General features: G+C 46.0%; 1 protein-coding gene across 5 annotated transcripts in view; it reads left to right on the forward strand.

Annotated features, from left to right (window-relative positions):
• The window catches only part of CLIP2 (CAP-Gly domain containing linker protein 2), a 515,486-nt gene that overhangs the window by 86,811 nt on the left and 411,944 nt on the right, over positions 1–16,731 (forward strand). For all 5 annotated transcript variants that reach the window (XM_085649783.1, XM_085649785.1, XM_085649779.1 and 2 more), the window contains exon 2: positions 12,556–12,779. In XM_085649783.1, the coding sequence (XP_085505909.1) occupies positions 12,665–12,779 (115 nt within the window). In that variant the 5' untranslated portion in view covers positions 12,556–12,664. The remainder of the gene's footprint in view (positions 1–12,555; positions 12,780–16,731) is intronic.

Consider the following 16,731-nt stretch of genomic DNA (forward strand, 5'->3'; position numbering starts at 1 on the left):
ATTGACTGCCGCTACGAACTGTAGCATTTTTCCTGAGTATTATTTTTGCAAACGAGCAAAGCCTCACCCACCCACCCAACTTGGGTTTAAGCTAACTTCAAAATGAGAAATTCAAAAATAGCGTGGAACCCGCAGGGACGCCTGCTGTGCATTTCCTCTCACACGAGCTGGGAGAGTAATGATCTTCGTTTGTATCAAAGGAGCGTCTGCAAAGCCCTCTGAGAGTAGAAATATAGATGCTGCTGCAGTGGCAGCCACGCCCACATCAGAGTGGAGAGGTGGAAATGAGGAATGCCTGGCCTACAAGGGGTTTTGTAGCGTCAGAGAGGCAGTGCTTAATTTGAGCTGGTATTTCCGATGCTCGGCACCCGCACTTAGTTGTCAGCACGGGCTCTAGCGACAGTCTACCACAAGGTGGCGCTGTCTGTTTAACTTTGAAAGGAGCACAACAACTGTATTTATTAGGTCAATATACATTGAAAATGAGTAACACCAGTCTCTCTTGCCTGAAATAAGTCTGTTGTCACACTTGTAGGAGTGGTTAGTAGTTATGTTGGTCCTGTCACTGGCAGCGCTGGCAGGATATGGGTGGTGCAGGCTGCAGTGGCCTTCCGAGCAGGACCCTGGCACTTAATTTTTACAAACTAAACACTGCAGAGAGGACCCTGAAGCTGAAGGACTGAATGGAGCATGATTCCCTCCCATCAGGCCGGCACTTCTTCAAGGCGTGGTAAGGCAGTCGTCTTACAGCGCCGCTTACTGGTAGTGCCAGATTACTGCCAAAGACTAGCAAAATTGCCCTTTTCAGAATATGGGGAATGCTACAGCAGGCAAAATGGTACTTTGACATCCTGCATTGTGTGAGGAATGCCTTCTCCAATCATCTTAGAACAGTTAGTTGTGTTGCATCTAGATGAATGAATAAATGTAGACTCTCAGGGCCAGATGTACTATTGACTGCTTGAAAATTACTTGTGGCAATTACAACTGGTATTTTTGCAACAAGTAAATAATTCTCAAAAACAATCTATGTACAAATAGGTAGATTCGGAAAATGCAGATTTAGAGTTGGTCTCAATTTGACCTACCTTGTTAATATTCATTAGTGGTAGCTTTCAAATTGCAACTCACGCTGATTGGAGGCCATCACAGGGATGGTGGCCAGCTGGTGTCAGCAGACCACAATGTATATGATTGCCTTTCAAAGAAGCAAAGTTTTTTTGTAAATGTAGCTCATTATTCTTAAAGGAAATAGAGCTGTGTTTAATAAGAAAAGTTTATTGTTGTGTTTGTTTGACAGTTGCCATTAGTCCTATGGCCATTACCTATTTCCCAATAAGCAGTGTTTTTTAATTCACAAAGGGGAAGAGGTTTTCACCCAACTTGGGAATCCTTAAAATGTAAACGTTTTGCGACCAGATTTCAGACCCAAAACATAGATACATATACTGATGTTGTAGTTGGGAAGGGACGCCCACATCAAGCCCCTCCCAGTTGCTGAATCGCTATGGAAGAGGTGTGGCGCTGCGGCCAGGGCGACTGACTCCGGAATCTGGGGCTCACGGTTCGATCCCCAGCACCGGTGGCAGATTAGCCCAGCTCCATGTGACTCTGGGCAATAGCTTGCTTAATCTTCCTGACGGCCCCTAGAGACCCTTACGGGTGATTGTTTGCGCTTTACAGATGTGGATTATTATTATCCATTCGGAATCCCATTCAAGGAGTCTGAAAACCTTTCCCGACTCCTAAAATAGCATTAGTGCAAAACAAGAGCATTTTAACGGTCTCAAACACTAAACCAGAGTGTTTTTAGAGCCATCATAGTGCTTTGTACATCTGGCCCATAGTCAGCTCACTCAACAGACTACACTGCCTCTATGAGCTGATCATTAGCACTCCATCACATTTAACAACTCAGTAGAGCATTGGCTTACGCTCTTTGCTTAGAGCTATATAACTAGATGTAGGCCTAAGGGGGGCAGAGAGTATGTTCCATTCTAGAGCCACCAGTATCTTCTGTCCGTCTTTTTACGGGTCTGTCTAGCCTCTGCCACAGAGGTTTGCTTTACATGCCCACAAACATGGTCGCTTCTCTGGCTGCTCATGTTTTCCTCTGGATGCTGAAGGTCAACTATGGATGCTTGTGTTCGGGTCTGGGTGCTGGTGGTTTTCTAGGTGCTGGTGTCTACTCTGGGTGCAAGTGTTCTGCTTTGGGTGCAGGATTTCTACTAATGGTGATGGAGTTCCATTCTAGTGCGAACAGTCAAATTAAGCCCTCACAAGAATTATGCGATGATTTAGCTTCCTTCTTTCAGGAAAAAATCACTAAAATCATTGAGGGAATGAAGGGTGCTTCTATCTCCTCTGAGCAGGATATCAGTAACCCCAAGAATAGGGAAAAGAGCGAAGACAACGCAGGACGACCCAACCCAAAGGCTACCTTAGAACATTTTAAAGTCCTTACAGAACAAGACTTCACTAAAACTGCTCTTAATACAACTTCAGGGTCCCCTCTGGACCCTTTGCCCCGCAAAATAGTAAAGGAGTTCAGGGATGACCTTTTCCCAGTATTGCAACAGCTTTGCAATCAATCCCTCATTTCTGGCACAGTGCCAAAAGAATGGAAATTGGCGGTCGTTAACCCCCTATTAAAGAAACCTAACCTAGACCCGAACTGCAAAAAAAACTACCGTCCTATATCGCTCCTGCCTTACCCTATAAAGATCATAGAGCGGTGGGTCAGCAGATCCCTTACACTCTTCCTAGAAACCAACAACATCCTGGAAGAGGAGCAATTCGGTTTCAGACCAGCTCACGGAACCGAGTCAGCTCTGCTGACAGTTCTGGATGACCTGCGAATGAGGGCGGACAGGGGGGAATCAGCAATCCTGATTCTGCTGGACCTGTCCGCCGCTTTCGATACGGTGAGCCACGACATCCTGCTGACAAGACTAAAAAACATTGGAATCGGCGGAGTGGCGCTTGATTGGTTTCACTCCTATTTAAAAGACAGATGGCAGGCAGTAGCCATCCCCCCATATCAGTCGGAATTTATCAAAGTCCCACATGGCGTCCCACAAGGGTCCGCAATCAGCCCGATACTTTTTAATATATATATGCAACCCCTGTTGGGCATTATCAAGGCCCACGGTATCAGCGTGATCAACTATGCGGATGACACGCAGCTGATGATTTCCCTTGATGGTGCCCAGGCCAACCCACTCACGGCTTTCCATACCTGTATGGCAGAAATGACAATCTGGCTAAACCAGAACTCACTACAATTTAATAGTGATAAAACGGAAATAATGCACTGCGCAGTTGGCAGAATTACCAGAAGTCTACCCACCGATTTTTGGCCCATGGACTTGGGGGAGTCATTAGCCCCAGTGAAATCAGTGAAGAATCTCGGAGTCAGCTTTAACGACCGTCTGAGCTTAGAGACCAATGTCAACAAGCAGATGAGTAGCTGCTTCGCCTTGATGAGAGGACTGCGAAAGCTGCTACCCCTCTTACCAGCGCAGGTCAGAACCACCATAGTTAGGAGCACCATTCTCAGCCGCCTGGACTACTGTAATGCTCTGCTTCTGGAATCCCCGGCCTATTTGATCTCCAGATTGCAAAGCATCCAGGCGGCAGCAGCGAAGCTGGCACTCTCCCGAGAGCGAAGATCCTCTACCACCCTCGCTCTAGCCGATCTTCACTGGCTACCTGTACATCAAAGGATCTGCTTTAAATCCCTCTGCATTGTCTTTAGGGCAGTACACGGAATGGGCCCCCGACCACTTCAAAAGAAATTCAAATGGTATATACCCACACGGTCCCTCCGTTCCTCATCTTCCAATCTGATAAGCATACCCAGAATCAGGAAAGCCACTTATGGTGGCAGAGCTTTCAGCTTAGCCGCAGCCCATCTGTGGAACAAATTGCCTATCGACATCAGGAAAACAGACGAACTGATGGCTTTCCGTAAAAAGGTGAAAACATGGCTTTTCCCCAAAGTCTAATTTCACCAGAACTTTATACTCCCCCCTCCTCTGTTGCACAGTATTTTCAGCAATATGTACACAGCGCCAGGATGCCCGTAGGGTTACAGTAGCGCTCTACAAATGCTATAAATAAATAAATAAATAGAGCTTGGTGTTTCTGCTTGATGCTGGCCCTTTGCTCTGGATGTTGATTTGTTTTGCTCTCGATACCGAAATCCTATTCTGGATCCTGGCATTTTTCTCTAGGGGCTGGAGTTCCACTTTATATGCTGATGTTCTACCCTGGAGCTGGTTTGGTTCTGGATAGAATTCCACTCTGGGTGCTGGGGTTTCGCTGTGGGTGCTGGAGTGCCACTCTGAATGCTGGGTTTCAGCTGTGGGTGTTAGCGCTGTACTCTGGATGATGAGGTATTACTCTGGATGCTGGACTTCGGTATTCCACCCTACGTGAGGTATTCTCTCTGGAAATTGTTGTAATGCTCTGGTTGCTGGTGTTCTGCTCTGGAGGCTGGTGTTCCACTCTGGGTATCAGTGTTTTTTTCGGGATGCTGGTGTTCTTTCCTGGAAGCTAATACTCTGCTCTGGATGCTGGAGATCATTCTGTAATCGATGCTGGACACCACTCTGGATGCTGGAATTGTTCTCTGCATGCTGGTGTTCTCATGTGGAAGCTGGTACCCTGCTCTGGATGCTGGAGATCACTCTGGATGCAGGACTTGTTATCTGGATACTGGTGTTCATCCCTGGAAGCTGGTACCCTGCTCGGGATGCTGGAGATCACTCTGGATGCAGGACTTGTTTACTGGATACTGGTGTTCCTCCCTGGAAGCTGGTACCCTGCTCTGGATCCTGGAGATCACTCTGGATGCAGGACTTGTTCTCTGCATGCTGGTGTTCTCGCATGGAAGCTGGTACCCTGCTCTGGATGCTGGAGATCACTCTGGATGCAGGACTTGTTCTCTGCAGGCTGGTGTTCTCACATGGAAGCTGGTACCCTGCTCTGGATGCTGGAGATCACTCTGGATGCAGGACTTGTTATCTGGATGCTGGTGTTCATCCCTGGAAGCTGGTACTCTGCTCTGGATGCTGGTGATCACTCTGTTTTTGATGCCTGAGATCATTCTGGATGCTGGACTTATTATCTGGATGCTGGTGTTCTGCTCTGGATACTGGAGATCACTCTGGATGCGATGCTGGAAATCACTCTGGATGCTAGAATTGTTCTCTGGATGCTGGTGTTCTGCTCTGGATGCTGGCAATCACCCTGGATGCAATGCTGGAGATCACTCTGGATGCAGGACCTGTTATCTGGATGCTGGTCTTCACCCCTGAAAGCTGGTACTCTGCTCTGGATGCTGGAGATCACTCTGTATGTGATGCTGGAGATCACTCTGTATGTGATGCTGGAGATCACTCTGTATGCTGGAATTGTTCTCTGGATACGGGTCTTCAGCCCTGGAAGCTGGTACCCTGCTCTGGATGCTGGAGATCATTCTGTATGCGATGCTGGACACCACTCTGGATGCTGGAATTGTTCTCTGCATGCTGGTGTTCTCGTGTGGAAGCTGGTACCCTGCTCTGGATGCTGGAGATCACTCTGGATGCAGGACTTGTTATCTGGATGCTGGTGTCCATCCCTGGAAGCTAGTACTCTGCTCTGGATGCTGGCGATCACTCTGTATGTGATGCCGGAGATCATTCTGGATGCTGGAATTGTTCTCTGGATGCTGGTGTTCCCCCCTGGAAGCTGGTACCCTGCTCTGGATGCTGGGGAGCCCTCTGTATGCGATGCTGGAGATCACTCTGTATGCTGCAATTGTTCTCTGGATGCGTGTCTTCACCCCTGAAAGCTGGTACTCTGCTCTGGATGCTGGAGATCACTCTGCATGTGATGCTGGAGATCACTCTGTATATGATGCTGGAGATCTCTCTGTATGCTGGAATTGTTCTCTGGATGCTGGTCTTCACCCCTGGAAGCTGGTACCCTGCTCTGGACGCTGGAGATCACTCTGTATGCGATGCTGGAGATCACTCTGATGCTGGAATTATTCTCTGGATGCTGGTGTTCTGCTCTGGATACTGGCGATCACCCTGGATGCGATGCTGGAGATCACCCTGGATGCGATGCTGGAGATCACTCTGGATGTTGGAATTGTTCTCTGGATGCTGCAGTTGTTCTCTAGATGCCGGTGTTCTGCTCTAGATGCTGGAGATCACTCCGTATGCAATGTTGCAGATCACTCTGTATGCTGGATTTGTTCTCTGGATTCTGGTGTTCTGCTCTGGATACTGGAGATCCCTCTGATGCAATGCCGGAGATCACTCTGGTTGCTGGTGTTCTGCTCTGGATGCTGGTGTTCTGCTCTGGATGCTAGAGATCACTGTATGCAATGTTGCAGATCACTCTGGATGCTGGAATTATTCTCTGGATGCTGGTGTTCTGCTCTGGAAGCTGGAGATCACTCTGGATGCGATGCGTGAGATCACTCTGGATGTTGGAATTGTTCTCTGGATGTTGCAGTTCTTCTCTGGATGCTGGTGTTCTGCTCTGGATACTGGAGATCACTCTGGATGCGATGCTGGAGACCACTCTTGATGCTGCAGTTGTTCTCTGGATGCTGGTGTTCTGCCCTGGATGATGGTATTCTGCTCTGGACGGTAGAGATCACTGTATGCAATGTTGCAGATCACTCTGGATGCTGGAATTGTTCTCTGGATTCTGGTGTTCTGCTCTGGAATCTGGAGATCACTCTGGATGCGATGTGTGAGATCACTCTGGATGTTGGAATTGTTCTCTGGATGCTGCAGTTCTTCTCTGGATGCTGGTGTTCTGCTCTGGATACTGGAGATCACTCTGGATGCGATGCTGGAGACCACTCTTGATGCTGCAGTTGTTCTCTGGATGTTGGTGTTCTGCCCTGGATGCTGGTGTTCTGCTATGGATGCTAGAGATCACTGTATGCAATGTTGCAGATCACTCTGGATGTTGGAATTGCTCTCTGGATGCTGGTGTTCTGCTCTGGATGCTGGAGATCACTCTGGATGCGATGCGTGAGATCACTCTGGATGTTAGAATTGCTCTCTGGATGCTGGAATTGTTCTCTGGATGCTGGGGCTCTGCTCTGGATGCTGGAGATCACTCTGGATGCGATGCGTGAGATCACTCTGGATGTTGGAATTGCTCTCTGGATGCTGGGGTTCTGCTCTGGATGCTGGAGATCACTCTGGATGCGATGCGTGAGATCACTCTGGATGTTGGAATTGCTCTCTGGATGCTGCAGTTCTCTGGATGCTGGGGCTCTGCTCTGGATGCTGGAGATCACTCTGGATGCGATGCGTGAGATCACTCTGGATGTTGGAATTGCTCTCTGGATGCTGGGGTTCTGCTCTGGATGCTGGAGATCACTCTGGATGCGATGCGTGAGATCACTCTGGATGTTGGAATTGCTCTCTGGATGCTGCAGTTCTCTGGATGCTGGTGGTCTGCTCTGGATGCTGACGTTCTGCAGCGGACAGCTGGGTTCAGCTCTGGGTGCTGCAGCTCACTTTGGATGCTATGGTTCTTTTCTGGATGTTGGTGACGGTGCTCTGCTTTAAACTGCTGGAGCTCTGATCTGGATGCAGAAGTCTGGTGAATTCCTCTGAATTGCTGCTGTTTTTCTCTAGATCCTTGTTTTGTGCTCTGGATGGAGCTTTTCTCTTCTGGCTTTCAGCTCTTGATGCTGTGGTTTCGAATCTATGTTGTCATCCCGCAGTCTTTTTCCCCGCAGGGAATCACAACGCGGTTGTGATTCCGCATACCATTACTCCGCAAGTCGGAACAACGACTTGCGGAGGGGGGGCGCTGGATGTTGGAATAGTATAATTTACTATTCCAACTCCAGTCTGTGCGGACACTAGGGAAGGTGTTGGATTTTAAATTCAACACCTTCCCCCCGCAAGTCGTTCCGACTTGCGGTGTAATGGTGTGCGGAATCACAATGCGGTCGTTGTAACGACCGCGTTGTGATTCCCTGCGGGGAAAAAGTTTTGTGGTAAACCTTGTTTACCTGTGGTTTCACTCTGTTTTCTGGGGGTACAGGTGCATTTTCAACTATACGTGAAGGTTTAGTTTAGGTGAGCTGCTGCGAGTCACAGAATCACTGTCTGCTAACATTTACCCCCTCCAGATGGAATTTACGACCATCTTAATCTGCAAGTAGGACCTCTCGTCCATAGTCGTAAATTCAGAGTTAGTGGTGGGAACCTGGGTTTTCCCTTTGAAGGGATGTGTAGTGGTCATTTGGAACATATCAAATACCCTCAAAGTGTATTGGCTTAACAGTGCAGCCAAATGTTGGTTGCACAGAGTACGGATTTTGACTGGACAGACGTTGTGTGCTTCCACTGAAAAGGAGTGCTTCTGTTGCAGTTTTTGCCTTGTGGGAAAGGTTATGCTCAACTCAGCAGGCCAAACAACTGATCAAGGCTATAGGCCGGTGCTATTTGTTTTGAAAACCTACGGTAAAGGCAGTATACCTTGCCTATATATTGTATATGTATACGTAAGAGCCAGTAAGCCTTTGAGGGTGGAGTATCCTTACAATATGATAAAATCACAGAATGCAACGGTTTTGGTGTTGAGCAACCCCATGACAAGTCCTAAGCGATTGAAGATTTGCACTTTGACAATCTTTGTTATGCCATTTTAGCAAGGGTTGTATATTGTTTTGCCAGACGTCATTTTGTACATGTATGTAATTTTATAACTACTGAGAGAAAGCCTTTGGTTCACCCTAATTGTTGATTTCCTTGACTACTGGTTTTGATTGGTCAGAAGTTGTGTACTTCTGCTGAAAAAGAGTGCTGTGTTGCACTTTGTGCCTCGTGCGAAAGCTTATGCTTAATAGAGCAGGGCTGAGTTGGTTACAGGAACTAGCCACTGATCTGGACTACAGGCCTGATTTGTTTTTTATGAAAAACCATAAGACGAAGCAGTCGGCCTGGCTCGCTTATCGTAAAAATCGCATATGAACGCTATTAGGCTTTTGAGAGAGGTTTGCCATTACACTTTCTTAAAGCTTGTAGACAGGCATTTTGTTACAGGTAATCAGACTTATTACAGTTATAGTTAAGGGTTTTGGTGTTGGTTGCCCCCTCTGACAAACTTTATGGTAAGAATATTTGCACTTTAAGAGTCCTTAATATGGATTGTCATACATCGTGGATCGATATTGTGCTCTGTGGAATCTTACAGATTACTGCAGTGGTCAAGGGTTTTGGTTACCCCCGTCCGAAAAACACTTAGAGCTGAAGATTTGTAGTGTGATAATCCTTGTTACGCCCTTTACACAAGGGTTGTCTATTGTTTTCCCAACCGTAATTTTCTATGTATTTATAATGTTATCACTGTTCCTAATGGTTGTCTTGTTGTGTGCAGTCTGGAGTCTTCCGTTAATTATGACAAGTTTCTGATAATGGCTACAGGCTTGATTGGTTAGTTGGAAAAAATCATGTAAAATGCCTTAGGTCTGATTTGTTAATAATCAAAGGTTCCGACAAAGGAAGTAGGCCTCACCTACCTATTTTGAAATGTAGTTATTAAAGCCAATAGGCTATAAGGGACAATTGTATTACACTGTGTTGAAGGCTTTAGACGTACACTGGTATTTTGTTACATTAATCTCACTTATTAAGCAAGGGTTTTGATGTTGGTTACCCGCCTTGGATAAACGCTTTGAGGTAGAAGGTTAGTACTGTGGCTCTGCGTGTTAGATCTTGTTAAGGGGAGAAGGGTCTACCATGTCCTTGTAATAAACATAAAACAACTCTACATGCATACATATACATACAGTCGTGTTACATTTATGTTCTTTGGACCAGCACTCTTTTTTCTATTCAAGTCTCATTCTCATTCTGCTTCACCGTGGCTGCATACTGCATGGGTCAACATTCAGCCCATTTCTGCCATTGGCTCTATTGCCCTCTGAGTAATGGCATTTGGCATAATCACATGCGCACATCCGCCTGAAAATGAGTGCGTTTCATTGACTAGTGATCAATCCTTTAGATTTCTATGTTTTAACTCTTTATAAGTCTCCTCTCAGTTTTTATGTTCTACTTTTATTGCGAGTGACCCGCAGCTCTTCAGACAGTCCTACCGGACTGGCTATTTTGTAATGGTATTACCTGTAGGGTATCATTGTTTTATGCTTCCAAGATGGTCACCACCTTTAGAAGCATTATGTTGGCCACCTTGGCTTAGTACAACAGTGGTAAACTATACACTTTACTATTCGAAGATGGCTACCCAGTGCAATGTTTACAGAGCAGCTACCATACCGTGTAACGTTGTTGTGCATAGTATATCATTTTGTTACTGCTCAAAGATGCCCAACACCTTGCTTCTAAATATGTCAGCGACGCTGGGATTTTAAAACAATGATACACTGTGTACAACACCATCACAAAATGATCACTCGCTAAAATATTAACTTTTCCTTTTTGTATTGCAAAGTTTAGGTGATGACATATTTTCTTTTTTCTACTTTTATTATTTTACTTCTGTATGCTTGTGGGATTTTGTGTGTCTGTTAATTGCTGATGGGTAAATAGGTAAATGCAAGAAGGAGTCGGTGGGTGAAATAAATGTCTGAGTTTAAAAATGAGTGAGAATACATACATAAGGGTGTATTCAGTGCCTGAACTCATTAGTGACTGAAGAGACACTTTCAGTTATAAACCAGACCTACTGGTGTTGCCAATGCTTTTTTTAGGGCGACCTTGGTCCTGAAGTGCTGTAGAAAAACAGGAAGTAACGCCACAGTCAATGTAGAGTTGCACAACACAGCTCATGGGCGCTGCAGTGTACTGCAGTACGTAGCACAGGGAGCTAAACCCTACATGTGCAGGTAAATTACCAAATTAACTTGTGCACTTTGTATAGATGAAAGGTCAGACTGGCCCTGGCAGAGACATCATGGCCTAGAAGTCCCACCAGGTGTGGGCAGTGGACACTTAAGCCACCGAGCCATGTTGCTGCCGGATTATGGAAGAGTAGCTTCTGATTGCAGGGGCTGCTCCCAGCTCTTGGGTAATGAAAGCGAGGAGCAGTGTGCCTCGTTAATGCAGTCGATTGGTGGAGGGGGCTCAGGCAAGTGGCGCGAGGGCAAGTATTAATCTCTGTCTCTTAGGAGTCCATGACTACGAGTATGGTGTGACCATTTACATCACTAAAAGCAAAAGAGAAAAATGCCTCCTGCAGCACGACCCTTATCTGTAAGACAATAATTTTCTGTGCCTTTTGCAGTGATTTGGCACAACCACTAGATGGTGCTGTAGTATAGCCACCTTATCTTGCTTCAAGAGAAGCACCAGCCCTACTTAAGGTAGGAGGTTGCAGGTGATCATATGTCTTTCTATTTTTGGAGAAGGGACACTGGCAGTGGTGGGCAGTAGGACACATCAGTGTACCTTTGTTTTGGTTAGGATTGGATGTGGAGTGTGAGGTGTATATTGGTAATCCAGGTAAAGTTTGGTATGTTCACATTGCCCTGTGGCTCCCCTCCTCCTTCTATTGCTAGCCCATGGGGACAGAGCGGGTGGGAGTGGGGCCACCTTGGACTCGTACGTAATATTAAACTGAAAATCCTGCATCCGTTCAAATTTTGGTGGGAGTTTACTTTGACACGTTTTGATGTCCTCGACACGTTTTGGTGCCTCATCATATTTTGGTGCCCGTGCCCTTACACTTTTGGTGGTAGATTCTTTGCTGACACAGTCCTATAAGTGTGGTGCCAGGATCTTGCCCTTTTTCACTTCCACAAGGAGCTGGAAATCCATCTCTTCAAGCAACACTTCATCACAAGGAAACCTCACACCATCCTTTCCACATAGTTTTTACACCATCCTTTCCACATAGTTTTCCCATAGTCCTACCACTGCTTTTACCACCCAGCTGTCTGTAACCTTTTCCATCTCCATTCCCCTCTCTGCTAGACATTTTCGAGTTTTTAGAGTAGAGGTACTAGTCGTTTGCGCCAGAGGAGAAAGCAATGCCTGGGTCTCTGTGCATTTGAGAGCACAGCGCATACCTTAGCCTCTCCAGGGGAAAGGAGCGGTGGATGGAGAAATGCTTGGTAAATGGGGTCAACAAGTTCAGATCATGGATCATTTCCTAATACATTGCTACAGAGAATCTTTTCAATGTATGCATTACTGGAGTGCTGTCTTCTGAAAGGTAATCATTTCCATTTAGAAACTGTGTAATAGAATCTATGGGGGTGCTGCAGCACCTGCAGCCCCCCTACCTCCAGCACCACTGCTTGATGGCCCATGTATGCCGCGTTCCATTGCTATGTGGCTAGGTTAATGCTATATAAATAATATGCATATTGCTCTATGTACAGCAGCAGGCTTCCCATCAGAGATTCTGCTGACAACATCTCTATTATGATTTTGAACATCTGTGTCTATGAATTTCTTTACGATGCATTCAGTGCACAGAGCTGCGCCTAGCGGCAGTTCTCTGAATGGTGCGCTATGTAAATATCATTCCTTACTCATTCTTCTAATCCATCTTCCTCAGGTCTACGACGATGGAGGAGCACATGCGGCACACGGAAGTCTGATGCGGTGACCCCACCGGACGTCTGCAGAGATTCACCTGCACCCTTGACCATCACATAGGCCCAACGATGCTGAAGCCGAGCGGGCTTAAGATCCCCGGAAGGGGGAGCGCCAAACACTCAAGCCCCGCGGGGCGGTCCTCTGCGGGGACTGCAGCAACAGCCAACTCCGCCTCCAAAGATGGTGAGTGATGGGCAGTGGGATGCACCTTATTAATTTTTATTTATTTCTTTTTGCATTTTTCTATAGCTCAAACATTACCCAAGGGCATTAGAGTGTTTTACAATAAACAAAGAGCATTATACAAGGCCCAGATTTACAGAGTAGCAGTTTACAATAAACACAGATCATTACATAAGGTCAAAAATGACAAAATAGCAGATCATTACATAAGGCACAGAATTACAAGTGTTCGAGAGGTGGTAGTATGCGCTGCAGCAGTGAATAGGTTGCCAACTGGTGCAATGTTCCAGGTAGGGTGTAATTGAATGGAGCCAGTGTAGTAAATCTCATGGTCTAAGCCATAGAGGTGAGAGAGCATGTTCCCACTGGAAGAGGCTAGCTAAGGTATCTTTAGCTACAATGCTTTTGACGGAGAAGGGCTTTCAGCTCCGTTTTTGAAGATCGCCATCAGGGTGGTGGTGCTTAGGTTCGGAGTTAAAGAGTTCCATATTTTGTCGCGTTTCCTGAGAAAAACTGTTGCATGAGGCATTCCTTTAAAGGCTGGGGTTCTAGCACCAGTACTTTGCATTTCACAATGGTCTAGAGCCTCCAGGTATGTTGGCCGCCAGGTAACAGGGCGTGGATGTGTGTAGGGCTTTATGGGTGATACACACAGGCTTGTATATGGCCATGGCTACAATGGGCAGCCAGCGGGGAGTGACCAGCATAAGTGAGATGTGTAATTCCTTTTGGCCCCCTAGATGAAACGCACTGTGAAATGTAGACTTGATTTCAGGCGGTCACCTGGAGTAAAATACTGAGTACTGCTCTGAAGGCAACAGTAGGCGGCAACACACAGGGGGTTCTCAGTACATGTGCACTCTGGCTGCAAAAGACATGCTTTGTTTGAAGAAACATGCACACAGACAGATGTGCCAGCTAGCCACACAGCTTTTCAAGACATCCATGAACAACTACACGCCTCCTCTTCCTCTTACAGACCACCCCCTTTTCATATTGTATGTGTTGTAGGAATGTATTTCCATGTTACCTGTTAAAGTGCTTCACTGCCCGCGTGCCTAGGTCAACGCTACACAAACCACAAATGATACATAAGTTGGCACCCCTGTGTGCTGCGGTGTATGATGCCGCCATTAGATCAGTACACACTGGAGTGGCACGTCAGGTACGTGAAAGACTGTCCTGAGTTGGGCACAAACGGATGTACCAGGTCGCAAAGGATGTCGCCAAGTATAATGCTTCACGTTGTACCTTTTATCTGTGAAAAACCAAAAGCACTGGAGTTATTTGGGGTTGGATAAGCAGATTTCATTGAAATTAAAAGTTTAAAGGATCACGTTGTAGGTCTATGTCCCAGAATATGAGATTGGCTGGATAATTCCACTCCCTGAAAGATCAGAAATGTGCGTGCGGCAGTACTGATTGGACCCTGCAAATTTCCCTTGGTGATTTTTGATAAGTCATATTTGCCAAAATTCATCAGGGGGGAAAAGTATGATATATTCCATTAAACGCGGAATCCTGATGAAAAAAAAAAAAAAATGATGCATGTCATTCCTCATTTTCCAGAGGAAAACTTCGAATGGGGGTGGTTACCGCACCCTGCTGTGTCTGTATTTACCTAGTATGATAAATAAATACCCCACCCCTCCCCGACCCATTCTTAATCAAGCCAATGGGGCTCTAAACTCTCCTTCCACTGTTTATTACTGGAATCCTCCCTTTAGGCCCCAGCTCTCTCTCTCTCTCGGATCTTAATACGCTCCCTCGCTGCTTCATGCTCACATACTTTCTCATACTACACAACAGTACCCTACATACTTAAAATTTACATTTTGCATTCTCTCCCATTCTTTATGTCAATTCACCAAAATGCCTGGGGCAGCGGAAGTGACATGACGACGTGCATTTGACCTTCACTTTCACACACACACATTCACATGTACACACACCCCTACATACACTCTCACGTGCAAGCACGCACACAACATACATTTAAAAGCATTTTTTTACTTACCTCAGCTGCCAGGGAGGGTCATATTTCAGCTAATTGTACTCCATTTATATTACACTAATAGTGAAAAAAAATGAAAAATATATATATATACATTGCCACAACACGAATTATTCGTCGCCTGCTGCCAACAAACGAGAGCAGACCCAGAGATAAGTGCAGATTTTCTTTGATTTATTTACCGCAAACAAGTATTGCCATTATACATATATATATATGTATATCATATAAATCACCCTCTTTGTACAAAAAATGGTATTGGCACTCCTGTGGGTTTCTCAGACTTTATTTATGGAAATGAGATATTCATCCTCGCGTTTTGGCTGTCAGCGCAGCCTTGTTCACGATATATATATATTATCCACCATTAGTGTAATAAAGTAATTGACAGAATACACAGAGCGTGCAGCCTCAGCTGATGTCCATAAGTACGAGCTGCCACTGTGCTCCTGGCACTTATTTTGCCATCTCTTGAGGCCAGGGGTCGCAACGGCAGTGCCAGGAGCAAGGCTGGTGTCCCCTACATGACGTCATATCTCCCATCACACTTTCATCATATGCCTGCACTCTGGCTTGAAAGATCCATCCAGTGAATGACATCACAATAGGTCGCAAAACCCCAGCCGACATCATCAACCAAAGGAACATTCTAGAATGCCTATTGCTGGGGATTGTTACAGATGCAGGACTTGATCAAGAATAGCTGTTTTTCTCCACACTGGGTGGCCCATATTCTTCTCACTGCTCTTCTACTTCTGTTGCCTTAAATATGTCTTTGTTTCTTCGTTTTTAACGTCAATCATTGTAGAACTGTGATTACAAAATGGTGCTTTTTAGTAAATAGTTTTTAATAGTAACTTGTTTGTGTGCTATACAGTATGTGGCAGGTGTTACCATTAACGCAATGTAATGGGCCTCAATTTATCGAACTTGAAAGGATGAAAGCCTGAATCGGTCTTGCCGGAATTTCAATTCTTGTCTTGTAGGTCACACCAGATATCAGCAAAACATAGCACTCATAGCTGACTGATCTCCCCCCGTGATGGACCGTTGGGGGGGCGCTGGGGTCCAAAGGTTCACAACCCTTTGTTGGTCAGGGATGTGATAAAGAACTACACTTTTTGAATTTTGAAGAGACGTTATCATAGATTTACTCGATCTTTGTTGTATTTTTTACATGCAAACATGTATATGGCTCGGCTGGTGCTCTTCGAGCCAAGCCAGGCCCTTGGCTCGGCTCTGGCTTGCCCTGCTCATTGGTTGGCCTGAACATCCTTCGCTTACTCCTTTCACGGCCAGACTCGTGGGATACTGGCGACCACGCGAGGATCCACCACCTTAGGTTTGGGTGAGGGGTGGATGGGGTGGACCCCTGTGTTCGAATGGAAAAGATTGTTTATGGGCGAGGGGGGGGGTTGGCGAAGCACCAGAGGGGGTGTGGGGCGTTGGAACCATCACTGTGGCTACCTGTGTGTGCAGGGCCGGCTTTAGTGCTGGTGGCGCCCTGTGCGACAATGTTTGTTGGCGCCCCCTCAGTGACCACCTCCACCACGGATTCTCTCACTAGCACCCTTTAACAGTGACCAAGTCTCCATAACCACACTCTCTCAGATGCATTAAATTAGGTATACAGCGCCACTCATACCAGTGTAGGGTGTCCGAGCACTTTGCATCACACGCGCATTACACAATCAATCATATGTGTGTAAATCAGTGTATAGGAAATGTTACATAAGCCAAAGGACTAAAAGTGTAGGAGTCACATGTCATCCATACTGGTAGGCAGTATAGTTTAAGAGTGCTTGGTGTGGAGAAGCACAAACTCAGAGTAGAAAAAGAAACAGCATAGTTGGGAGTTTTCTTTAATAATAAGAATCGATTTCTAGCCAAATTAACCCTTTTTGCAACATTAATCAATGTTCTAATAATGTATACTTT

This window comes from Triturus cristatus, chromosome 3_2, assembly GCF_964204655.1.
Source record: "Triturus cristatus chromosome 3_2, aTriCri1.1, whole genome shotgun sequence".
NCBI classification, from domain to species: Eukaryota; Metazoa; Chordata; class Amphibia; order Caudata; family Salamandridae; genus Triturus; species Triturus cristatus.